Here is a 27,925-nt window from a genome sequence, read left to right as displayed (position 1 = left end):
TGAAACAGCATTTTGTATTTTGTTTTTATTACATATTATTTCCATTTTATTTCATTTATTTTGTTTACGCCTTACACACTTAACCGATACATCGCCGCACACGTTAATTGGTGGCAATCGGGCAACATCGGTTTTTGCCTTGATTCTCTATTCCTTCTTTTTCGTTTTTGTTTAGTCCTGCTGCTGCCAAGTAAGTTTTTCATTTCCATCAATATTATATTATTTATTTGTATTATTTAATAGTTATAATTTATTTGGTTTTTAGTTTTAATTTCTAACATATTGTTTTCCCGACAATGTATAATTTCTTGCACGCTTTTTAGGCTGGCAAACGTCTAAAAATGATTTTGAAAATCTTTCAATTTGATTGCCGCGCAAATTTTGCATTCTTTCTGCTTTTGTATATATCAAAAAAAAAAAAATGTTAATTTTTGTTCTTGCTTACAGTTTGTTGGCGTGATGTTGTTGTTCTTTTTATTTGTTTTTGCTATTGAGTTTCGTTTATGATTTCAATTGTTATTTATATATTTGTTTATTGCTACACATGTTATGCCAAAGTTTATATACAAAAATCTTTCACTTCGTTATCGTCTATCGTTATCGTTTCATCAACTACGCTAAACAATTTCAATTTGCCTTGTTTTTTGTTTTGTTTTTTGCATTTTGTTTGCTTTAATTATAACAATATATTTATTTTAATGATTCTTCATTTAATCGTTAATTATTAATGTTAGCGTTTACGTTTAATGCAATTTCATACAATGATTGGGTTGAATGGTTTTCGGTTCTTGAATGGTTTGCTATAAAAGGATCAACTGGCTTGTGTGTGTGTTTGTGTGAGGGTGTGTAAACAGGAGCAGGAACATAATAAGTAGAATGGGAGGGAGGGTCAAAGGAATTGGAAATATTTTACATATTTCAATACGAAATGCTAAACTTTGGTTTTATGCTACAAGTGTGCACACAATGGCCAACATAATAGTATTTAAAACTATAACAAATAAATTAAATTAAATTCAAAAATAAAAAAAAAATTATATATATTTATATCTTCACAATTATTTCAATTTGTTTCATTTACTGACTACATAAGTCTATTTAGAGGCATACATTTAGATAAGTGTGGGTCACCTAGTGGCTAGAAAGAAGTAGGTAGACCTAGCAAGATGCAACACAGTTTTGAGATACCGATTTCATCTCCAGTGGCAACGGCAGTGAATAAATTTCGACATGCATGGGCAAAAACCTCAAAGGAGACCTCTTAAATATTTAAGGATTGTTTGAAATCAGGCAGACGAAATTATAGACACCAAAAATGGAAAGTAAATTGCCAGTGGAGAAGAGGGCGATATATTTTGTGTGGTGTTGCACAGTGCCAATAGGAGTGAATTATGTAGTTTTGTGTGCCCATAGCTTGTGGTTGGAATAGAAATTATAATATCTTGATCGTTATCATCTGATTTTGCATTTTGAAACCCTTTTGGAGATAGCATCATAATGCTCTTTGTTTGGCGTGGAACAAATGGATCTGGACAGGAACTAACTGTAAGTAAATCGGGCTAATTAAGTGTTGATTTGAAAATGATCTCCTATATTTTTTTTTTTTTTCTTCGATTGCTTTGCATCTTTTCTGTTTTGCTTTTGTTTTTTTGTTTTTTTTGTGTTTGTTGTTTACGTTTTATGAATAATTTCAATTTTGATTGTGCTTAAATTTACAAAAACAATAAATCTACTATAAACATACAAGAAAATATAAATCATTGGAAAAATAAGAAAAGAATTAACAAAACGTTGCAATTTTCTCTGTACAAAAAAAAAAAAAAACTTTGCCAATCATTAAAATTTTTCTAATTTCTCATGATTTGTATAAAAAAGCGTCTACATTTACTGGTAGAAGCAAAGGAAAAACTTGAATTTGAGTTGGTTGGAAGTAGATGGAAAATAGAAGTAGAAGGGGCGTGGCGTACAATACGCGCACCTTATAAGTAAATGCCATTTTGGAGTTTCGCGATTTAGCAATTATATTTCAACTACATTTGGTGTTTGTTGTTTTGTTTTGTTTTTTTTTTTTTTTTTTGCTTTTCTTCTGTTTTGTTTTCTTTCTTAGTTTTGATTGAATTCTAAAAACAATACTTGGGTATTTGGAAAGTATATATATATATTCAGAAAAACAATTCAGCAGAGTGAGAGAGATAGAGATAGATATAGAGGAGAATAAGAGAAATCGAATGTTTAACCTAAGCACCGATTAAACTAGCATTATGGTTTCGCCATTTTATGTTTTTTTCTTCATTCCTTTTCGTTTGCTTGTTTTGCCTTTTTATCAGCTTGTTTTTTTGTTCTTCTTGTGTCTCTTTCTTGTTGGTTTTTTTTGTTTGTTTGTTTTTTTTTTTTTTTTTTTTTTTTTTGTTATTTTTGTTTTTAAGCTTACAAAACTAATTAAATACTTGCTATTTTCATAGTACATACAAGTTAGGTATATAAATTATAAAATTAGTTTTGCGTGTAAAATATAAAATTGTTGTTTCTTTTCCCATCGTTTGTATGTAAATGTGTGTGTGTGTGTGTTGGGGAGGGAGGGCTTTTAAAAAAAGTCTTACGAATTATAGTAAATATATATGTATATATAGATATATGTATGCAGTTATTTGCATACATATAACGTTATACACTAACATATATGTATATATATATATCGTACGTGTGTAGGGAGTGTATAGTGTGTGTGTGTAAGTGTACGTGTATGTGTGATTGGTAAAGGTAATGCTGTTGCTATTACTGATGATGCAGTTGTTGCATTTAGTCCTGCACTTCTCGGTATGGCACTTCGGACGTAACCGAAAAGGATTCAAAGTAATGATTCAAGAACTCAAATGTCGGCCTTTTCTCGGGCACTGCATCCCAGCATTGTAAAAGCAGCTGATAGATATTATCAGGGAAATAATGATTTGTCGGCTTTGGCATGCGGAAACCACGCTCGATGTTTTCAATCACCTCGCGACTATGCATGCCCGGGTAGGGCACTTGTCCATATGTAAATAGTTCCATCAGTAGTATGCCATAGGACCAGACATCCGATTTAATTGAAAACTTTCCATAGATTATTGCCTCGGGAGCTGTCCACTTGACTGGGAAGCGTGATCCTTGCTTTGGGCAATATTCATCATCGGCTATGACACGTGCCAGACCAAAATCACATATCTTTGCCACATTATTTTCGCCGATCAGAACATTGCGTGCCGCCAAATCGCGATGAATGAGCTGCTTCGATTCCAAATACTCCATGCCGCTTGCCACTTGGGTGGCTATATAGATGAGATCCTCGAAATGTAAATAACGGCCATCGCCTTCGCGCAAAAAAGTCTAATAAGCTGCCCTTCGACATGTACTCTTGCACTATGTAGATGGGTTCCTCCTGTGGATTAGCAAGACGAGAAATCAGTTAAATATAAAATTGTATTTGAATCTCAGGTCGACTTACCTGTGAGCATACGGCATAGAGAGCTACCAGGCGATTGTGGCGAAACTTCTTCATGATGGCCGCCTCCTGGAGGAAGGCAGCTGTGGACATGGTACCCTCCCGCAGTGTCTTCACAGCCACATCAATGCTATTGCGCCACTTGCCATAGAACACTTCGCCAAAATTACCACGACCCAATTTGCGCACCAATTGAATTTCAGAACGTGGAATTTCGTATTTATCGCGCAATTCTGGTCCCAAATCCCACATCTGTGGCTGCGGTTTGGGACAGGGTCGCGATAATATGTGGCACAGGCCAAGGGCGTTTTCTAAAACAATAGAAGAAAATTAAAAGGATTTTTATCATCACCAAATCTATTACAAATTTGGTATTTTCTTGCAACTTACTGCTGTAGGCCATGACCAAGGCTTGAAGTGATGGAAACGTTTGATTTGTAGCAATATAATATCCGCCATTGTCCAATGGTTTGATGCGATAGTGTTTCACATGATATCCGCGGCCGTCCTCCCAGTCCTTGACCGACAATGAGTAACCATTCGGATTGTGTTCGGAGGGTCGGACAAGGAAAGTGCCTCGTGGATTCTCCTCGGCCAGCAGCAGTTTATCCGCTTCCTTACGCAAAACGTTCTCAAAGAACCAGCTGCAATAGCAAAAGTATTGGTTAGAAAATTAAAGAAATTGTAAAGGGGATGACAAGAACTTACTCTTCACTGTTGACGCTACGCTCCTCTGCCACAAAATTTAGAGGAATAAGACCCTCTTGTCGTGTGCTCAGATTGACAACGCGCCACCAGTCAGACTCGGTGTCATCTATGACCTCCATGCGGTCACCCTTCATGAAGCTTAAATCGGATTCATCGCGCGATTTGTAATCATATAAAGCAACAACTACACGACGCTTGGGCAGGCCACCAGGTACGCCAGCTGAAAATACAAAAGTAAACAGAAAAGAATTCAAGTTAGAAACGAGTGCAAACGCTGGTAGAGTGAAGGCGGGGTTAGAGAGATATGGTTAGAAATTTTCATTTGGCTGGCTGGCTGGGATTTTAAATTTAATTTAATGCCTTCAAGGCGTTTCAACAAATTGCAATTTATGGCTACAAATTGGCGTAAATCTAATTAGAATTTAATGAATACAACGATGAAGTATGATGTTGATGGGAAAATGTAAAATTGAAATTTAACTAGCATACATTTTGGCTTTGCGACAGCTAGCAATTTATCAGATGAACAAAACAATTTTTATTGGCACTGACTACTACTGTATGCCTCTATTTGGCTAATAGATTCATCCCACAGTTTAAGTCCGCCCTCCGTTGCCTTGGCCTCTATTCAAGCGGTATATGTATGTCTGTGTATGCATTCCCTTGGTTCGTGCTGACAAAGCCAACTTATAAGCGAATGTAAATCACTGGCCACCAAAAAGCCAAGTCGGTCAACCTCAGCCACTCAGCGCATTTGTCAGGGCTTACACGACCTAAGCGGCTTTATTATCCAGATTCTGTTATGTTCTGGCAATGTCCGAAATGACATGGAAAACCGAAGGGAACACACCACTGCAACCAAATCAAGAGAGCTGCTGACAGCTGCTTGTTTAATGAGGCGTCAATATCGGGCAAATCAAATCAAATTCTTTTTAAAAGTTAAACGTAAATTAAAGCATGAAAATATCAAAAAACAAATGTGGAATTTGGATTTCAACATGACCACCAATGGTCGGTGGTATTTTATATATATGATCCCTTTGTGGGATGTAAATTGGTTATTAGTATTTCGTCTTACGAAAGTTAACTCAAAATCCACATTATACCAATATAAATTAATCTGGCCCTAGTGAGTAAACCCCACCAGTACAGCGTAGCACGCACCTAGCTGCTGGTCAAGGTGAACACGACTGTCACACATTTTTCCACAATGCAAATATGAGAACGTGCCACCCTCTCCCTCTGTCCCACATCTTGGCGATGTCAAATGTGAACCTCCAGAGAGGTAACTCTAATTATAACATTAAATGTCCATAGGTAACAGCAGCGAGGTCAGCTTCAAGCGAACTGAAATTGTGTTCTAACCCTCGTGCATAATTATGTAGGTATTCTCTGCGATGGGAGCCATCGCATTGCAAACATATTACGTGTCTTGGTAAACATCGGCCTACGGTTACGTTGGGTTGAGGGTTATGGCAGTGACAAGTAAAAATAAAAAATATAAAAACAAAACAACAAAAGTCAAATTGCTAATTAAAATCGGCAAAACTATTTACGAATGCATGACTCTGGTTGCACTTACTTGGGGTGGTGCGAGGCCTGATGATGTCAACGCCGCCCTTGGCGCCAATCTTTAATGGACCACGATTCGGATCCGGTGTATATCGCGAGTCCAGTGAACCGCCATTGTTATGCTTTTGTCCTAGAGCCGAGCCCATGTTGCCGCTGCCGCTACTGTTAATGTGGGTCTGGCCGAAAGTGTAGTCAGATTTTTTATAGCCGCCTGTGGGATAGGCCAATGCCATTTCCGGATCCTGACGTTTGTTGCAGCATTGGTTGCCCATGACGGTAATGACGACGACGACGACGATGACGATTGTTGATTTTAATTGATGATAATGATGATGATTATGTGTATGTGGGTGGCTGCTGCTTATGGCTGAGACTGTCTGATTCTGATGTTTCTATAGTTGCAGTGGCAATTGTCGCTGCTGCTGCTGTTGCAAATTTGGCATTTTATGGGTAGTAAATTTTGACTTAAATAGTAATTAAAACGATTGTTGATTCAGCAAAGTTAATGGGTTATGGTTTAAACTATCAGTCAAGTTGGTTGGAGGGCATTTGCCTTGTTCTCTTTGTTTATTTTTTTAGATTGGTTGCAAAAAGTGCATTTTGTTGTTTGTTTTCATGTATCAAAAAAAGAGGACTAGTGTTGAGCTGCCTCCTAGCACTAGCGTCTCCTGTTCCGGTTGCTTGATTATCCACTTATGGTTAGTTAGCCTGTCCTCCATGTGCCAGCGACTGCAGCCAGCCTTTAAGTGTGAACATTGCTGTTTAACCTTGTTGTCACCTGCAAACAAAAAGAAAAGAAAAAACAGAGCAAAAGTCAACATAAATTGCCACAAATTAGTTACTCTTAGTAAGTATTCATTAAAATGACATTCCCATCCAGGCCCAAGCTACAACAAAGAAGGAGGACGACGAGAATAACAATTTCAACTTTCGCTCGACTTGGCCCCATCTCTCTTTCTCTCTCTCTCTCTCTCTCTCTCTCTCTCCCTTTCTCTCTTTGACCATAAAAGTCAGTGACCTACGTTCATTCAGGCGGTGGCGGTGGCAGTCACTGAGAGAAAACATTTGCAATTCTCCTACTGCTGCATTTGCCTGGCTAAAAGTTTTTTGGCACATCATTTCACTTGACTTGGCAGAACAGTGTATAAGGCTTATAGAGAGTACCAGGACAGAAAATGAAAAAACCAAAATGAAGGCGAAAGAAAAAAATAATTCGTTCAACATAAATTAAATCAATTAAATCATTAGTTAAACCCTAAAACATCAGAAGACTAATTCCAGGGTACGAAATATTAAAAGCAAGCAATGCAAATTTTAAAAGATTAGAGCTACTAATACACAAATTATAGTCGGCATTGGGAAGACATAGAAAGGGATACGAGTATTTAATGTATTTATCAAAATGCATCACTACGATGCAGCAGTCCTCCAACAAGCAAGAGCTGAAACAACTGCAGACAATCGTCAAACGATGACCGACAACGACGACCTCCACTCATATAACAATGGTAATAATAGTCGAAAGAAGAAGTTTGACAAGCTGCCAGCTGGCCACATTGTCATATATTGACTCAAGGCCTGGCAGGCATCTGTTTATTGTACAATTGGATAATTATGGATGGAGTAGACCGAACCAAACAGGAGAGACTCCCAACCAAGTTACACCAAGACATGCCTAGTCACCCTATATGTTTGACCATATAAATTGTTGATGTCCACTTTCCAATTTTAATTGTTATTGTTAAACATTTGTCGTGTTTCTCTATCTGTGTTCTCTCTTTCAATGTGTGCGCAGCTGGCGTGAAATTGTCTACAGCAGTATGCATTTTGTGGCATTAGTTAAATGTCCTGCCGGCACATTATTTGCTTGTGGGTATCAGTTATAAAGGCGTTCAGCAAGCAAATGATTTCCTAATAGACAAGGACCAGGAAAAGGAAGAGCGAAGTAAACGATCTATCATGAAACCTTTAATCGATCCACCAAGTTCAGGAGTCTCACAACCCAAAGTACCAAATAAGTTCTGCATCATGAAGAGCTTTAGGAGGTTATTGTGTTAACTGCAATCCTTGACCCATTATCAAACTGAATTTTAAAGTTCGAGGGAACGGCAAGCAGCATCACACTAGTCGAGACGAAAACGCAAACTACAAATACTTTGACAACAAGGACAATGACTTTTCCAATCTGCGACGGCGAGACGTTGCTGGCGTGTGTACACCGTGACCAGTCAGTTGTTGTCCTTTACATAAACCTAACGTATTGCACTTTAAAACAACAACGTTAGCAATAAAAATAAACTTTGATCTCTCTCTCTCTCTCATTTTCATGGGTTCATAAAAGTCAAAATTTTATTTTTCCAAAGAGAGTTCATGAACCCCCAAAGAGCAGCCACCACAACAATAACAAGAAACTCAACCAATTTTAAGTGAGGGGGAGGGGATGAATAAAAGGTACGGAGAGGTCAACGACAAGTGGACACAATGAACAGCCGAAAAGTCTGTGACTTAAACTGCGCGACAGAGATGACAATGAATTGTAAACGAAAATTTCGATTCATTTGGCATGACCAAGTTTCTACTAACACACTCATTTGTCTCTTCTCTATTCCTTTAAGCCCCGTTCCAATCCTCACACCATTTCGGTAACAAAGCACAAGCGTGTCACTTTCATTCAAGCAACACCGATTTTTTAGACCTTCAAACCCAAAAGACAAACCGAATATAAAGCTCAATTTTAAATTTACACAGGAGCAGAAAGTTAAAACCGTAAATATGAATATTTCATTCGGTTGATGGGCAACAACTAGCAGAACTGTCACCCCCTTCGGTATCCGCTCTTACTTTCTTTCTCTCTCTCTCTCTTGGCCCACACGAAAATGTATTTTTCTAGTTTACTTTTAAGGGCAAAGAGCAAATACATACACTGAGAAAATGTGTATGTCATAATTGTAAGACTAGTCAACACTTTTCCGCTCCTCCAGTGGGCTTTGTGCTCAGTGCATTGAGGACATGTGTAAATGGATTGCTGTTGGCTGCTGCTAGAGTACATTGTTGAAGTTGACAAAACCAAATGAATACCTAATTGTGTGTATTGTGCGATGGAGATGGATGCAAGGGAAAAGCTATTTATTCATGACCACAAGATGAATATGAAATGCAAGATGCTGATCAGAAGACTAAAACTCTAACTAATTAGAATTTGGTCTGGTAAATTTGATTTGTGTCAACTAACTAGCTTTAACAATATGCGTATATTTTTACAATTCTCTAAATTTATGAAATTTCTATGCTAATTTCTTGGTGGCTGTTTTGGGGTTGAAGTTCGGTTGGAGCGTTGGCATGTCACCAGCATGTCATTGTCAAATCCTTAAGTACATCATCAAGGCTTTAACTGTAAATGCCTTAATACCATCATTTCCTGATGTGTCAGCACAAAACACGGCTCAAAATGAAACTGATATGAAAATGCAGACCAACCCTAAATCTCCACAAAATAACCGACTAAACGCCCACTGTTTTTATTGCCACCTAGTATTGTCAATAGACCTCATTGTTGCTACTTAAAAAGTCAAATTCTCCGTCATTGTACCTGTGTCTGTGACGTAGTCCATTTTTCAGGTGAAAGCCGTCATTTTCTCCCTCCACGTCTTATATGTATATTATGTTATTATCGCTACAGTCGTTCACCTTAGAACGTCACGTACTATCGATTAATCCCCACAATTCTGTCCTGTCTGTCCACCCCCCACAGCCATAGTTGTTTCCTACATGATAAACCACAAATACATATATATATATTTCAATGAAGATTTATTTATCCCTAGATGCCAACTCGTTGCATAAAGTTCTAATAAAACATTCTTCTCGTCAATTGACATTGACTGACAAGGATACGAAGAAAGGGGACCCAAACATGACTTTAATGTTTGGACCAATAAACAAAAGTATTTGAACATGCATTTATTGCCAACATAATAAATATCAATAAATATTTCTCTATTTTTGTTTTTGATTTTTTGCATTTCATAGAAATAATAATACATTATGCATTCCGGAAGCAAGACAAAACATCGAATTGGATTTACCCTACCAAAATAATCTCAGAAAAATTCATATAACCCAATGTTAAGAAGGCAAAAAATTTAATGAAATTAATCGATTTCTCTATTTTGGTCCAGGGTATGCGCCAAAGTCAATTATAAGTTAATTTATAATTTAACCAGGATGCGAGGCTTTCTTTGGGTTATTATTTTTTCCATTCGCACAGACTAATGAACTTACAAATAACTCCATGAAGAATAACAGACCTTTCCATTTAACCCTGCATTTTCAACTAATTATATGGTGCGACAGGTCAATACTGAAGAGATAGATATTTAATAAGTTAATGCAGTTGGAAAACGAAATGAATTTTTATTTATTGGCGAATTGGATCAGCTGGTAAAGGTTTGGGCCCCTTCTAGCGAGGCAAATTTAAATGACCAGCCACGCTAGAAACATTAAAATGATTGCCAACGGGGGGAATGCCATTAAACAAATGAACTAAAAGCAATAATCATAACAAGCTACCAACTCTGAATCCAGTTCTCGGCAAATATTGTACATACGACTGACTTTAAAGCCGATTTCAGTCTGTGTGTGTGTGTGTGTGTGTGTGTGAGGAAGAATGACAAGTTCAAACATATGACAAAATCAATCAGATGGTATGGTGGTGCAGGCGACTATTGCCTGTTGCTAGCAGGCAAGGCCTGCACCACCATGGAGATTACATTTATTTATAATAAGGGCTTTGTAGGAGGCAAGAGAGGGCCTCAGTCGAAGGCGGACGTGGGGCCAGAGGTAGTAGATACAATTAAAAAATAGTCACGTATTTTACAACAATATAAAGCTAAGGTACCAAAAACAAACAATGACAAAAAGCATATACAAAAGTTGTGTTTTTTTTTTTTCGTCTTTTTAAACGGCGGGCGATAAAATCGCAGACGTACAAAAGCAATTGCTGAACTTCTGCCATTGGAAGCCTTTAAAACAGTCAATTTTACACTGTGAGAAACATAAGATGACCTTAGTAATTCTAATCAAGCGGCAGCTAAATTTACAACTTTAAATCAGGTTTCTTAGAAATAAGAATTTGCTTTAACTCTCAATAGTGAGTTCTGAAATAGTGAGAGGCAAAGAAAAAGAATTGATAGATTGATTGATGGATTGGTGAAATTATTGGTTAAATGATATGTAAGGTAATTAATTTATTTTCCAATAATTCGCTTGTCGCCTCTTCCTGATTATTTTTTTTGTCAATCAAAGCAATCAATTGGTGAGGACATTATCCGTCAATCTGGGTTGAAGACCCAATGGCTATTCAGACTGGCGCCCTTCTTACATATACTTGTCGTTGAAAGAGTGGGAACCAGTAGAAAGGTCGGTCACTAGTCGCAGCAGCTATGTTTACGCCACAGCCAAAGGAATGCAGACACATTAGTAGTAGAACGTGACTAACTAAATCTGGGTGGATGAATGTTGTTTGAGGGGCGTGTTGCTTATAACGCACAATTTGACGCATTTCTTCAACTTTGTGCTGAACGTGTGAATTTTTTTATATATCTGTGTACATAAAAATTAAAAAAAAAAAAAAAAAGGTGCGAGTTTTGCGGTCTGAGATGAGGTGGAAGGACTAGCATGAAAGGAATTGCTGCGTGCTCAGGGCCTATAACACTTGTGGGGTTGTTGTTGGGTCTGGTCTGTCAAGCATTGAGAGGAAATAACAGTATAAAGGGTAGACGACATATTGGCAGTAGCAGAGGAGCATGATATCATTACTTTAATGGCTTGTCTGGCCTTTGGCTTATTTGAGTTTACTCTAATCCAATGCCTTTCATGTATGCATTGCATAGAAAAATTGTCATGCTTATTTGAGTAAAATTTTTTTAAAAATTAGCTAAAATAAACAATCGTTTGCTACATCAAACGGAAATGGAAGGGACACAACCAGGCGCAAAGACAGCGAGTCTGGTGGGTGGCATGGCAAGCACTAAAAAAGTTAACCCAGAAATCTAATTACCGTGCGAATCAGCTCAGAATGGCAACAACAAACAATGACGAGGGCGAATTAGAGGATATGAACGAGGATGTGAAAATGAAACAGAGTTGCGTGCCAACACCAGGACGACAACGGAAAAAAACTCTGAAAAAATACAGAAAACACAAAGGGAAACCAGCGAAAAAAATGTGGGGGTGGGGGCTGTTGATTTGTTTCAACAAAGGACGATAGGACGATGACGAAATCGTGAGTCGTCAGGAGAGGCTCTCACTGCCACAAAGCTAGCAGCATGCGACAGATGACGTACATTGGGCGAGTGAACTGGAGAGAAATTATAAGATTCAGCTAATTTTTACAGCTTAAAGAAAACGTACTAACAATTAAAAGAAAAAAATTGCAAATACAATCAAAATACATCCTTATGGTCAGCCGAACTAACAATGTAGCTTGGCAACTGCCAAATCATGTGCAGTCCATGGTTCTTCTTCTCTGGGGACGTATAATTTGCACTTGCAATTGTTGGCACTCATTGGCAAACTACCATAACTTTCGTCAACATGTGTAAAAAAACAAGCCAACACATTAGGAAACTCATATGCAGCTTAAACAGTATGCAAAACAAAAAACTTCTAAGGTTAAAGTTAAATTATTAAAATTATACTCGCACTACCGGTTGCTGATATTGGTTGTGATTACATGATAGAAATGATGCCATCGACCGTGGCGCCAGAAAGACGCACGACGACAAGAATCACACGAAACTCCCTATGTGTGAGGTGGCAACATTTACACGCTGTTCGCCTTGACCTCGACAAAACAGCCGCTAGTAGCCACTTAAGACTATGGGTAGTGATGATGAGCACAAGACGACAACAACAACGGCAATATCGCTATCGCATCGTAATAGTAGTGCCAATGACGCCCAGTTAGCATTCATTGTTGCACGCATAAGCATCGTTCGAAATGTGGTTACTTGGCGGAGAGTAAGCAAACAGTAGTAGGCTTCAGGAAACAGTTAAAAAGAGTATTCACCTTCACTGAAATCCGACGAAATCCCTATTTCATTTCTTCTTTTTCATGATGTGTCTTTAATGGCTATTTATAGAACATTGAGTGGGTCACTTTGAAAATATTTGGTAAAGGTTATCATTCACGCTGCTATTTGCTACAAAGTGCAACAATTACTCAAAACAGTGAAAACAGAAACACATGGAAAACCTTTTCCATTTCCCCTGACAGCGGCAATGCATTGGGAGGCAGTTCACAACGTTTTTTATACCACATACACAGCAGACACACCACTCCAATTGGGTCTGGGTTCTATCAGCTGATAAGCCATTAAGTCCTCTCGGGTTACATTCCAGTTATCTCCATGTGGTAAAGGCAGCTTATCAAGGGAGGCGAGGCGAGTGGGAAACCATCGAAAAGTCATTAGGTGACCCCAAAACCCAAAATGAAATAAATGTACAAATCGATTTCGATCTAGTGGAGTGGAGGAGTGTATGTAGTTGAGTTAGACAACACCAATATGAGATTGTGAAAGAGAAGTGGTCTTATCACACAAACACACACACACACACATGCAGAGAAAGAGAGAGAGGTTGTATGTTAGACCAAGTTTGAATTCCGTTGTTTGTAACACTCCATCCTTAGTTGGTTTAACTTTTAGACCTACCAGCGATTTCTCACATGAAAAAATAAAAAAAAAATGAAGCAAGTAAGTCGACTCGTCGACTTGGGTATACCATACACCAGGCGAAACAAATATTTCAAATTTCGAAAACCAAATGTATGTCTATTAAATTGTTTTTACATGTTTCATAGTATGTGCTATCTCGCTCACTCTACGAACATACGAGCACTCTAGCGCCGCCACTAGCCAACGGCCAATTCTGGCCTTGTGGACTGCTTTGTAAAATACGTTCATACGCATATTTTGCATGTTTCTAGTCCGATTTCAATAAAAATTCGGTAGTTTTGTAGAAATAGATAAGAATAATTAGTCTGCCGAATTTGAATGCGATAGTCAAAAATCTACAGGAGAAAATCGGTTTTTTCTTAAATATGGAGGCGGAAGTGGGCGTGGCAAAATATGAAAATAGATGTACCCTGCGCGCATACTAAGCCAGTGTACATACTAAATTTGGTGACTTTAGCTTTGTTAGTTTTTGAGAAAATCAGTTTTGTTTAATTTGCGGGGGCGGAAGTGGGCGTGGCAAAATTTTTAAATAGCCAATATCTGCGCGTCTATCAAGCTAATCTGCATACCAAATTTGATGTCTCTAGCTGTTATACTTTTTAAGAAAAACAGTTTTATGTGATTCCTGGGGGCGTAAGGGGGCGTGGCAAAAAGTTTGAACAATCAGTTTTTGCGCGCTAACTAAACGGGTATACAAAATAAATTTGATGTCTCTAGCTGTTATACTTTTTTAAGAAAAATAGTTTTATGTGATTCCTGGGGGGCGTAAGGGGGCGTGGCCGAAATTCCAATTAACTCTGTACGCGTGCATAATACACGAGTATACATACCAAATTTGGTGGCTCTAGCTCTTATAGTCTCCGAGATCTGCGTGTTCATACGGACGGACGGACGGACGGACGGACGGACGGACGGACGGACGGACGGACAGACGGACATGGCTAGATCGACTCGGCTGTTCATCCTGATCAAGAATATATATACTTTATAGGGTCGGAGAAGCTTCCTTCTGCCTGTTACATACATTTTGGCGACTTTAATATACCATTTCACCCTATGGGTGTATGGTATAAAAACGAAGTATGCTCTTATTTTATATGATTTACAACAACGCCTGCTGCAATTGCCACCACTGCTACTGCTGATTCACGGCATGTGGCCTTAGTGGAAGAGTAGCAGGCCCTCATCTGGCATGGGAAACAACAACAACAAATGACATGCTCCACATTCGTGTGGCATTTCTTGTTCTTGCCGCCTCTAGCTAAGCACAGTGGGCCTAAAATGCCCCCAGATTATAGAGAATATAGTTGGATTAGGAATTAACTTTAAATTTAAGGGGACCTATCAAAACGATAATCTTGGCGAGTTAAACAACATAATTTATTAAATATATTATAAATATATAAGGTCAATATTGCGGACCCCGGTTATTAGCAAATAATTATACACGATTTCGTTCAGGTTGGTTCTGACCATTTCTTTTGACCCACTAAAAAGTGGTCGTACTTTGCGAATTGGCTTTGTTCTTTCCTGTGCTGTTTGTTGGGATTGTGGGGCGACAACAATAAAGAGCGCAACACATACCAAGTATAATTTTGAAACGATGCCGAACGGAAAAAGGCACGACAACGTATGCAACAAATGAGGCTGCAAAGTCCTTTGCAGTTTTTGGCGCAGTGACGACGGCCCCAAACGAAAATTAGAGCAAAAGGGCACCAACCAACGCGAAAAGATAGAAAAAGCGTTGGGCAAAGAATGTCATTAGGGCTAACTAATTGAATCATCTGACGCAATAGTTTCTTAATATGTTACTCAAACATTCAAAATTCGTATTTTTATTCTTTCTATGAATTCCAAAGAAATATCTGACTCGAAAATGTGCGCTTTGTTTGGAGAAGGGAATTCTGTTCAATCAACACCTACGACAAATTTATTTAAACCGACTTTGAACCAAAAAAAAAAAAAAAAGTCAGACAGGCAGCATTCCAAACGGAAATTTTAACAACATCCGACTGAAGTATTTAATTTCCTTCTTACGGCGCAATGCAGTTGCGAGGAGGTTTTGCAGAGGTTTTAGTAGCTGCTCGTATATACTGACGACGACTGATGTTACAATGCGACCTATGCGAATACACAGAAAGACAAATGGGTATACGGTTGGTGCAAGGAGGAAGAGGAGGTGGTGTCTGATAGCAGACATTGACAGAAGGAGTCACCCAAGGCAGGTAACATAACATAAATAGAAACAGTCACAAGGCTTGGCAACGGAACACACACTCACACTCAGAGAGATACATACACATAGGAACATGTCTCACGTACCTATATCCTGTGACCAATCCAAAAACAAAAACTCACCCCCAACACGAGATCCCCCTCCCTCTTAAACACTTGGCTCGGCTCCACCAGCTATGTATGCGACAAAATTATGAATGAAACAAAAGATAAGAAGGAAATGGAAACAGCAACACACAAAAAGGAATAAAAAGGTAAACCCAGGGCAAAGTCAGAGCATTTCATATGCTCTTGCTCTTCTCAGAGGATCTAATAAGATATAGTATATCATTTCTGATTCTGACTGAGAGAAAACGTCCAAGTTATTTAAGCTATTTTATCAGTTGAAGCTTTTCTGAGAACAAAAATTTCTGTACTTTTTGGTTTTGCTTTTCTTGTTTTCAGTTGCATCTCATTAGCAGCATCGACAAAAGGCAAACTTAAACACAAAGTTATAAAGCTCTCATTAAAACAAAGGATATGCCAGGGTAAGCAGGCAGGCAGACAGCAGCTGGTTGGCGGCTGATAGAAAAAATTCATACTTCACAACCCTGGCAGTCGGTAGGCGGCAGTCGGAGTCTTCTTTCGCATCATCTTTGCCATCCGCTGCGGCATTTATTTTTGTTTTTCCTTTTTGTTTAAATCAAATGCAGGCAGCGTCAGAGAGCTAACCGTTTTAAAAAGATTAAAAATTTGTGCAGTGTATGCTGAGATCGGCCCCAGCATACCTTGCTGAAAGTTACAGCTTGTATTCTTTCACATACATATGTACATATATACACGTGGAGCCGTTACATAGATTTTGACAATCTCACCATGCCCCTGCAATCTTCTATTCATGAAAAAGAGTATACACTCACAGAAAAAAAGAAGGACTGTGCAAGAGAAAAGAAACTGTAAGCCCTGGCAAACAGGATGCAATCTGAGGGCATAAAACTTTTTTAGCACTTTTTTTGGTGTTGTTGTTGTCAGAGGAAAATGATGGGCAACACTCAGACAAAAGCAAATTGTCAGGTTGTTGACGATTCTCACTCTCTTTCTCTGGTAGCTGCCGTTGCAACAATTCTTGAAAATGTAAAGCCATATGTCTGTGTGTGTGTGGGTATATGTATGTGCCTAACATCAAATGTGTTCCCCATCTGCACTCTTCTAACAGCCACTTGAAGAAAATTAAACTACTCATTTAAGTTGTGATTACCCATTGCCTCATTTCGAGTGTGGCAAGACTCAAAGTGCGCTTATCAACACCAGCGGCCCCTGAAAGCGATGGATGGCATGGGAGAGAAGCATAATCAGGATTTGAAGAATGGCTACCCACATATAGGCTACAGAAATTGCAATGGGAACGGAAGAAGAGGCTGTTAATGCTACCGAGGTGCAAGTTTAAACAAATATTTTATAGAGCATGCCTCCTTGTCGATTTAACATACCATGGGAAGAGCCACTAGAGCAAGCAGGAGACGGAAGATCAAGGATGGAGGAAGTGAGTTGGGGTGTTTGGCTTGACATAGTTTTAAACGAACGCCTAACGTTAAGTTATCTAAAACACAAACACAACAAAGCAAGGTAAGGTGAGTCGAGGCGAGGACACCAACCAGGGCGCACCACCATCAGATTTATGCAACAGCTTGTTGGAGCTAAGCTGTGCCAGCAGTTTCTGATTCCCACACTGAGAAAAATTTGTATCACAGGCATCAAAAGTTTGATTTGCAACACAATCGGAGTTCAATCGATGCTAGTCATTGAAAACTTCCTTCACAAATTTCTGTATCTGGTTAATCTTATAAATCCGATCCCAATCAGTCAGTTTCCACAAAATTTCCATTTCCAGTATTGTGTGTTTATAGTGTATGTATAATTTTATAAACTTAAGGCTATTAAAATTGAGAGTGTACGTGAGAGTTATGCTGGGTGTGTGTTTGTGTGTGTGTGTGTGTGTACTTGCCACTCAAAAAACTAGCAGCGCAAAATTGCATTTTGTACCACACCCAAAAGCACAGAGCCTCTATGAGATGCTCATGATGATATGGGGGAAAGGAGTTTGTGGGAGGAACTGCAACAAGGGAATAAAAAGACAGCAACGCGGGGGCGGCGTGTGATGCTTCTGGTACTTCCCTTTTGGCCGCGTTGCAATTTCATAAAATTTTTAACACAGCCAAAGCCGGGCAACGTCTGTTGTACTTATGTGCAGTTATTTTATGCATGAAACCAAATAACGGCAACATGCCTGCCATTTTGGGGCTTCCTTGCACCTCCCATATTCCACATCCCAAACCATTTTAACTCACGGCATTTTCTTTCCCCCATAGGAACCAAGAAGGCTCCATTACTTCATTAATATGAGCACAAGTTTTGCATCGATGCAGAGAGAGAGAAGAGAGGACAAATGTTTGCTTTAAATTTATGTATATGAAAAAAAATATAACCCGCATAATAATTCAACATGCATCCAGCGGTCGGGTGATCGGTAGGGCGCTTAACCTTCTCACCTTACGCTGACCCGCCTCTGTAATTAGTCTCAGGGAAAACTGAGACTGAGACCTCAGACATGTGAAGGGTTCGGTCTTGAAGGGTTGTTGGTTGCTCTTGCTCAACTTTGCTACTTGTCGTTGCTATTGCAGTGACCCCACAACGCCCCGAACCCGAAAAGAAAAAATGGGTTCATCCAAAGACGAATAAGTGGGCAAAAGAACAATAGATGGCCGGGCTGGAATTTTAAACACGTTTTGACACTGTAAACGAACAAATATGAATTCCAAGGGGCAACGCATGACTGACTTTCGAGATTCTAGGTAATACTAAAATTCAAAGGCAGAATCAAGATGCTTTGCGTGACTATACAAAACGACACAAAATTAACAAACAACAAAAAATACCTTCCTTTTGCATAGTTTGGTGGTTCAGGGATGTCCTACGATCTGTTTCTATATTATTATAAATTGTTTGGATAAAGATCCCATAATGTCACAGATGGATCCAATATAAACTATTCTCAATAATGAATGATTTTAATTGTTTGGTTAGGTTTCTCGTATTTTTTTATTATGCAAATATTACGAAGGAGTTGTTGGGAGGGAATTTAATGGTAATCAAATTTGGAGGGCTAAAAAATCTTTTTATATTGGTAAAGAATAAGCGGATATGCAGAGCAAGAGAGCAGGCTCCAACAAATCGAGCAAAGACAACATAAAACGCTATCAAAAACTAGGCCTAACTCAACTAACAGAGTTTTACAATGATTTACATGCTCGAAGAGGACTGAAACTGGTAACTAGTAACTGGTAACTTTGGCAACTGGCCGACCAAAAAACTCGTTTTCGTTTTTTCAACAATTGGAGCACTAGAAGCACAAGTAGTAGCAGCAGCAGCAGCAGCAGCACTTTAGCTTGTTTGAGTGGCCAACGACAAATGGAGGAAAAAGTAATTTTTCGTGTGGCTAAGAGATAAAGATAGTCAACTGGCAGCAGATGTAGAACAAGTTCAAAAACGCTCGCGGGCGACCGAAAGAAACAAGTAACACGGGGTCAGCAAAATAAAAATATACCTGAATCGGAAAAAAAAAAATACTATTACTAGATTTTATGAATTATTATAGTTTGGACTAGTTCTATTCGGGTGTATGAATTAAAGTTAAGACCTCATTTTCGAAAAGGCTGGAGCAAATCGCGCTTCACGTTTATCGGCTATATTGTTGTTTTATGCCATTTCAGAAAGATTCTTACGCGATTACTATTAGAGATCTCTCTTACCCTTTTGTGTTTAACTGTAGTCAACTTTTGGATGGACGTTGGGAAGTTTTCTGAAATGACAGAGAAGTTGAGAGAGATGGTTAGGTATGAGGATGAGGATGATTGTAGCCAAACTATGTAAATTTACCTATATATCTGTATATTTAGTGAGTTGGTATTATAGCTAGGCGTCATATCCGCATTAGTCTTATCAGCAGTCACTTTGTCTGAATGCAAACAAAAGCGTTAAAAAAAAAATAATATTTAGGTATATATGTATATGAACATATAGAAAAAGGAAACACTGACAGCGGCGACGCGGTGCAAATATTGATTTTTATGTGTGTACATACACATTTCTGGTATTTTTATTACTACGAGGCAGCAACTTCATTCCTATGTACGGACGAATGTGTGTAAAAACAAAATTGAAGAGAGAGAAGCAAAACAAATAGCCCAAAGAGAGCCGAAATGGGCAAAGAATCAGATTCAGCTGCAGATATTCCTCTAGTTCCCCCTCAGACTAAGACTCAGGCCATGAGACAAGCGGGCAAGCTTAAAATATTTCCAACACGTTAAAGCAATTGCAAAACGACTCTGCGCTGATGATGACAACGACGGCGACGACAACAAAGACGCGTTAAAATCATGAAACACCGAAACCAAAAAAAAATCACATTTGGGCTCGAACTGTCAGTTTGCTCGTCCTTCTCGCTTGGTTAAAAATGTTCACGTGACCTGTTTACCAAGTCAAAAGGAAGTAAGGGAGGTAACACGAACGTCTTAAAGAAGGATGCTCGCCCTCAGGCAGAGCAGAAGCAGGGCCAACCCTACTCATACATTATGCTATGTCTACCTAATGCTATTTATACCCCAAGTCCACTGACCCAAGTCGTTCTTATGTTCGTTAGTTAAAAGAAGCAGATGTATCACTTTCAGTTTTTAGTAGTCAGCTGGTAAGGGTCACTCTCTCTCGTTCTCTCATTATTTCCTATCTCATCTGCTAGTGTGTACGCCCCTAATAAAAAACCGTAACCATTTTTTGAGCATATTGTAGTTTGTTTATTTAAGATCAAGCACTTGAGATAACAGCAGCACTCGAAAAACTGGGCGTCTGATATGAAAGAGAAGCGACAAAAAAATTCTGTAAATTTTCTGTTATCGATTAATTTTTGTAATTCCAAATCTAGATTGAACAACACATGTATTTGAACTAAGTAATAATTTACCACTACTAAATTTTTAATATCCAACACCGATTTTTTCCCGAAAATAATCCATTTCACCCCCAAAATTTAAACCTACAAACCTACCGATCCTGGCGCAAGCAATTGTGGCGAATGTGGAGGTAAATATGTAGAGATTAATCGAACTTCCTTAGTGAAGTGGAAAACATGTTGAATTGAATTTTTTGACAACTTTGCGCTGCATTTTGTAATGAGACTCGACCCAGAGAATAAACCGAAAAGGAAACTGTAGTTTTATTGATATGAGTTTAGCGATTACACAACGACTGCCACCATTTGCCAAGCGGTTTCTCGTTCGATCCTGTTTGCCAAGAATGAAAAAAAAAAGAAGAAAAAGCCCAAATTTATTAGCACAGTGACAACAAGAAGAACAACGCCTGTGCAACATGCTATGTATGTGAACAACTTGATTTGTTTTTACATTTTGGCAGGTTAAATTTTTTTTTAGAGAAAACTGTTTAAAACTGAAATTACGATTTATTTTGAATATAAGCCATTGTAATTGCGTTCAATATTAAAGTGTTTGCAATTACGAGCCAATCGAACATACAAATGTATGTAAGTTCTGCAAAGTGGGCAACTACATGCGATTTGTATTGATTTGGAAATCTGTGTCAAATTGATCATAGCAAAAACAAGGAAAAAAGAAAAAAACAAAGAACGAAGCAAGAATATATAAAACTTTGCTGCGCACATATAAATTAATCAGCAAAGTGCAGCATTTGGGGAACATTCAACTTCAGTTCCCATCCACTAGACACAATTGCAACTGCAAAGCACTTGAGACGCGTGCACAATGGCAAGAAGGGGGAGAGGAGGCGATGGCAGAAAGAGATAGGAAGGACAAGTAGACATCCGAATGAAGACGAAATTCGCTCTCGGCGCAATCACAGCGTGACATTTAGTCATTTCAATAATCATTTTCCCAGCTTGGTCTACATAAATTGCAAGCTTGAGAGATTTTTTATCTATAGACACACAAACAGACATTTGAAAACGAGATAAACTAAAAGTTTTTAATTTAAGATTTATACGTAAATAAAAATGCTAGCGAAATCCCAGAATTGTAGATTTGTCAATTTTGTGGCTTTGTATGCGTTTGAGAATTTTCTAAGGGTTGATGATACTGTCATACAAATGGATTTAAGTCAGTCTCGAGACAACAAACAACGACTAGGCGGTTGGCAAATAGGCGGGCTGCGGGGGAGTTAGGCGGGGTACTGTGAAAATGCTGCTCTACTTCCCGTTTTTATTTATCTGTGCAGGAGAGGCAAATTCACACCTTGTATACGGCGTTCGAGGATGGGTTCAATGTACGGAAATTTCATTTGAATATTAGCTTTTTATAGGAGGAGTAAGGCTATGGTACAAGAAGAGGGCAATCTGAATTGCCATTCTCCAATACAAATACTGAGCAAAAAAAAAAAAAAGTAGGAAACTAAGTCGATTTTGTGCCAAAATCCAATATTAAGCGCAACAGTATCTGCACATATTTGAGAAATGCTATTTTACTTTGTCTGTTATTTTAGTTACAACTAAACAAAGTTGGCTCTTTTTTTGCCGACAGTTTGTTGTCTGCAACTTTGTGACTGAGTTTGGGTTTAGAGTTTATTAGTTTTTGCCACGCTTTCTACCATCTATTTTTGGTTTCTGTAAGAAATAGGCTAAAAACGGAAGAGGGGGAGAGAACCGTAGAGTTTTTCGCTTAATAAACTTTTATTGTCTTGATCCTTGTAATTAAAAAGTTTTCATTTAAGGTATATCGTCCTCACAAAAAATAAACAGAGACAAAACAAAAGGGACCTAAGATTACTCTGGAATAAATTTGTGTTGCTCTTTCTCCATCCCTTCAACTTATAAAGGGAAGTTAAAATTTGTTTCCCTAAAAAGTTGAATTTCTGCCTAAAAAGAATAGGATAGAATAAAGCTCCAGTATTGTGGATTTTGTCGTTGTGTTGATCAAGAATACCTATTCTGTGTATGCTCACTTCTGAGCAAAATGAATTTACCCTTTTGCGAGGGTATACGCAAACTAGGGCGTCGTTTACTTATTTGAAGTTAGTTAAGCTAGATGAACGGATGAATGGTTGTATAAATGGTTAAAGCTCCTTAAACCATAAATGAATATATGCATAACAATATCAAAATGTTCTGTAAGTAGATAAACTTAATAAATTAATTGTTCAATGTTCAATTAATCGATTGGTTTTTCTACAACATGCTTTAAGGAAAATTCTTCCCTCACAAACTGACATAAGTAGATTAAAGGAAATTTAAACTTATAACGCATTTTAGTAAAATGCAATTGTAATGCAATGCAAAACATGCCAATGGAGTTGCCCCCTCCTGACAGTCTTAGAAGTAAGGCTTTTTTATGTTATCCGAATTGATTAACGGAGGTGAGTAAAATGGGCAACAATTTTGTCGTTGTCGAAAAAAAATTAAACAAAGTAAAAGCCTTCTGTGTTTTACGAAAATCGATCAAATCGAAAACTAGCTAGCTAACAACAACCACCGAAAGGAAAAGCGGGCGGCAGGCAACTCCGGGCTCTAAGACCGGAAATGTGTGTGCCCGTTCGTGCCTGAGAGTCCTCTTCGTTGTCGTCGCCATTCTTGTGCTTTCGGCCTCGGTCTTCAATGTGAGTTATGCGAGAAAATGGCAATGGCAAAGCCAACGCAAAAGCTTAAGAATAAATGGTAAAAATTGGAACCATTGCTTCATTCTGGTCTATATATGTACAGAAATGATCGACTTCTCTTCTTCTTCTTCTTCTTTTTTTACATATATATTTTTGACATTAAACGAATAATTTAACAAGTAACAAATCGAATGGTAAAGAAAGAAAAAAAATAATAATTCATGTCCATGGATTAAGAACATTTAGTTGCTGCTCCAATTCGCGTAACAGTTGCCAATCATCCAATAAAAAGGATTTCCAGATAGTCTTTGTATTCAAGGAGCAGTTGGTACATGCAGCGCGAAACGGCCAATCTAAGAAATTGATAGCTGCTGCATAGTTTGCCAGTATTATTCAGAATTTCATGATCTTCAATAGCAGCAAGTTCATTCTTTAGCTCCAAAACGGCTTTCAATATACACTTAACATCTTCGTCCCAAATGACATAACGATTATTGTTCTTCAATGAACACACGCAAATCGCAACGACACCCTGTAAACTGTATGCCAAGGGTTCAGCGGAAATTAATATGCGATTTAACTCTGCCAATGGATTGTTTTTGGCAGAGAACTGATGCCAGATATCGTACATTTTGACGAAAAGCCAATGGTTTTGTATCAGGTTAGCAATTATATTATGCAGTGAATAAATTTGAAAGATCGATAGAGGATCGGGAGGACTGCCTTCATCCTCCATTTCAATGTCATTTTGATTGTATTGAGAAAATGTACCTTCGGTAGAAGGGCGTATTAATGAACGACCCTGTGCGCGAGGTGGAGTTCCCTCAAAGGAATCATGAACACCAGATTGATCTTGATTCAAAAGGGTTGCCAATTCAGTACGAAAATCGTTTACCTTATTCATAACAATGTTGCTTAGGTCTCTCCACGATCTACATCCAACCATCGTATTCACTTCAAAAAGCTGCTCTAGCATTTCGGGATTATTTATGGACGCATAGAATTCATTTGCTGCCTGCATTTGAAAGCCGTGTAGCACGCCACAGTCCAAGGCCATGAAGAGTGGCAATTTTGAACTGTTTTTAATATCCTGGACGTCTTTATAATTTATGGGTAACATTAATCCGGTGGTAATCCACAATTTCAGGCGTTTTAGTAGCAACGTGTAAATGGGTTTTTTCTCAGAATATAAATAGGAGCTCTCCAAGGACAGCGGCAATTTCGCTTGCCAAATCAAGCTATAGATGCATCTAGCAAGATGCAATTTGATCGAGATTGACATACCCAAACACCAGGAGTGATAAAAGAGATCGGCTTCTGGCAGACAATAGAACAGGATAAGACCTAACGTCGATATAATCGTTGTCTTCACAGCTTCTTTTAGGGATGAGCGCAAAATCTGGTGTAATGAATGGAGAGATATCCCCAAGGATACTACGGGCAAGTTAAAGCCCTTAAAATTTGATGAAGCATATTGAGTAAAAAAATAACTTAAGCCGCACAAGTTGCCAAAAGCCATCAAAACACAATCGGCATTGATCCCTTTCATTATCAGCTGCTTCATTATATAGCTCTTGTACAACAAACTAGTGTAACAACTAAGGCCCACGATTGTGCACATCAGGTAAAATTTCTGTAAGAAATTATGCTTGAATCGATCAAAAAGAACGTGATGACATTCCGGACGAATTTCGTGTATTCGGCAGAGGAATAGCCCGTAGACTCCAATGCCAACAACAAGGGGAAGAATCAAAGTCCATGTGTAAATTGAGAAAAAGGTCCATTTGATAACGTAACACAGCCAACTCATGGGATTCTCCTTCATGGGTAAAATAACACCGAATAGAAAAACTGCCAATACGCTAAATTCCATACAGATACAGTAACAGGTTGCACGTAAAAAACGATAAACCAACATCTTCCTTATTATTCGTGGCACCTCAACTAGATAGTCGGGCAAAAGGCCCTCGTTAATCGTAAGCCACATTCTTCGATTTTATTTAATTCAAGAGAGAAATTCGAAAATTGCCAGAATACTTTCTGATTCTATGAAATACTTTCTGATTCTATGAATTCAGAAATTCTGAGGTGGAAAACAACACAACTAAGTACAGGGCCCACTAGATGATGTTTTAAAATATTTGTTTGTAGATTAGAGATTTTTCGTTGCGCATACTAACTCTAACATTTCCATGTCTATGCAAAGGTTTTTCACTCGCTACTGTTGCTTCACCACGCACTCTCCATCTTCTTATCAATAAAACACTACGGACCATGTGTGTATGTAAGTGGACGGACATACGACAACGGCAACTCACAAAAGGCATACACAATTGAATTTTCGACTTTTTTCTTTTAGCAACTTTTCCTCTATTTACTCGTGTACCCCCACCCCCGCCTACGACACAGCAACCATCTTCTTTTTGTAACTCTCAGCGTAATTGTGTCAGTGCTTTTGCTATTCATGAATGTGTGTTTGTGTGTGTCCAAATTGTTGAACGCTTTGTGAAATTGAAAAGATCTTTCAATAACCTCGGTCCTCAGTTAAGCAGTTTCGCTATGGACATTTTACAATGAGGAGGAGAAGGAGGACGACACCCAGCCCAGCGCACAAGCATAATTGCCTAGTGCACTCAAATGAGAATTCCCTTTTGATTGCGCTTGCCCAATTAAAGGGTTAAGAAAAGAAAAGAAAACACTTCTTGGTCTTTATCAACGGTTGGCCAAAAAGTAAAAAATATAAACAAACAACACCTGTAATCGCGAGCTATTTACACGTTTCCCTTTTACATATGTACATCGACTTTTCACCGATCGTTGAGCTTTATTCAGCTTAGTTCTAGTAAATTGAAAATACCTTGTTTTATTTAATGTATTAAAGGGTATTAACAAACAAAATGGGAAAGGAGACCAAAATAAATGGCTGACTTCGTGGGTGGGTGTGGGAGATGGAGGTTGGTAAAAAAGATAAGCTACAACAAAAATAGCAGAGAATAATTTTGTGGCTTGAACTTCAAACGGGATTTTTGGGGATTTGGGATAATAAACACAGAGCAAAAGATAAATAAATACGGCAACAAAAAAAGAAGGAAAATGAAGAAACCAAACAGAAACCGCGGCCGAAAATAGCTCGCTCAAGAGAACCCCTGGGATGAAAGGGGACAGAGGAGAGGAAGCAATAAAGAGAGCGAGAGCGAGAAAGAGAGTTGCAGCTGCTGCTGCGCCGACGCTGACGCCAACGTCGACAGCTGCTTCGCTTGTCGGTCCTTCATTCTCACTTAAATTACAGACATCTACAAAAACAGCCGCAGCAGCCCACCAGCATCAACTACATTAGTAATTACAACAACTGCAGGCAGGCAGCAGCAGCCAAGGCAATAAAAATGGATTTAGTTTTTATCAGCTGCAGCCGCACTAATAGAAATGCAGTCGGAGAGAGAGCCAGTTGGCACAGTGTTACAATTTTAGTGAATTAAGTTCCTCCCACCCCCAAAAATAAGTGTGAATTTATTGTAAATTTCAAACGATTGCAAACATTTTTATATAGCAAATAGTTTTAACAAACACTTCAAATTAATAACCAGTTTGCAACAATTTGGTACCACTGTGCTTCCCTCAAGTTCTTGTTCTCTGCATGTGTGCGTGCGTGCCTGTGTGTGTGTGTGTGTATGTGTGAATAGTTGTTAGGATGTTTGTATGTATGTTTACTTATTTGCCGCTGCTGCGTTCATTGGCTTTTTGTAACGGTACTTAATCAAATGCAAGGCAAATGCACGCACAAACATGCATACATACATAAATACATATTTATCCGAGACTCCGCGAAACAAGTTTCACTGGGGCGGCAATGAGAAATAAATTCAGACTCACCTTTTTCTTTTTAATTAGAATAAATCAGAAGAAAAAAAGAAACTGAGCGTTTTTTCGCTTGGCAATTCTCGAGCTATTAAAAAACCAGCGGCCACCAAACAATTTACAGTTACACGATGAAGCTGCCGCTGCTGTTTTATGTTGTTTTTCTCTCTCTTTCTTTCTTTTTTGGTTATTTACGGAAAGTATGCAAGTAGATTATTTTTTTATTTCTTACTACTTTTCTAGGCACACAGGCTGCTAATTAGAATGGAGAGAAATAGAGGGAAACTATACACACACACACACGCACAAAAAAATAACAAAAACAAGAAAAAGGCGAAAAAAATATCCTGTCAAATTCAAGGGGCGAGGCGGCGTAAGAAAGGAGACTGCGCAAGATGTATGTATTTTGCTGTTTGTGTTTACAGTTATCGTTTTTCGTTTATTTATCTATTTATTTTAATTAAATTTTATGATTCGTTTTGACACTTCTTTTCAATCTTCTTTCGTTTATATGTATGTATGTATGCATGTATGTATATATCAGAGACTGAGTGTGTGTGTGTGTGTGTGGAGTTGCAATCCACTTCTTTTCTTTCTCTTTCTCACACACACAGAAACTAAAACTTACGCGTCGTCGCTTTGGCTATTTAATTAGGCTGCCATTTTTATTTCATTCACTAGTTTTGTT

At 38.4% G+C, this 27,925-nt stretch overlaps 2 protein-coding genes across 2 annotated transcripts; both read right to left on the bottom strand.

Annotated features, from left to right (window-relative positions):
• Window positions 1-208: 208 nt before the first annotated feature.
• Window positions 209-27,489, bottom strand: Src64B (Tyrosine-protein kinase Src64B). Its single transcript, XM_068292470.1, is given in 8 exon segments — window positions 209-3,360; window positions 3,362-3,415; window positions 3,482-3,789; window positions 3,869-4,122; window positions 4,187-4,406; window positions 5,769-6,536; window positions 19,518-19,567; window positions 27,253-27,489. Coding segments are annotated over 6 exon segments (1,659 nt in total). The 5' UTR covers window positions 6,031-6,536; window positions 19,518-19,567; window positions 27,253-27,489; the 3' UTR covers window positions 209-2,799.
• Window positions 23,660-24,779, bottom strand: LOC137579230 (uncharacterized). The gene has a single exon (XM_068292935.1). It carries the CDS (start codon window positions 24,662-24,664, stop codon window positions 23,660-23,662), a length of 1,005 nt encoding a protein of 334 aa, XP_068149036.1. The 5' UTR covers window positions 24,665-24,779.
• Window positions 27,490-27,925: the final 436 nt, after the last annotated feature.

Source organism: Drosophila tropicalis, unplaced genomic scaffold, assembly GCF_018151085.1.
Source record: "Drosophila tropicalis isolate 14030-0801.00 unplaced genomic scaffold, ASM1815108v1 contig_694, whole genome shotgun sequence".
NCBI lineage: Eukaryota > Metazoa > Arthropoda > Insecta > Diptera > Drosophilidae > Drosophila > Drosophila tropicalis.
This window is presented reverse-complemented; position numbering and strand designations above follow the sequence as displayed.

Excerpts from the sequence above, each read along its gene's own strand:
- LOC137579230 (XM_068292935.1), bottom strand. The coding sequence starts at position 24,664 with ATGTCAATCTCGATCAAATTGCATCTTGCTAGATGCATCTATAGCTTG.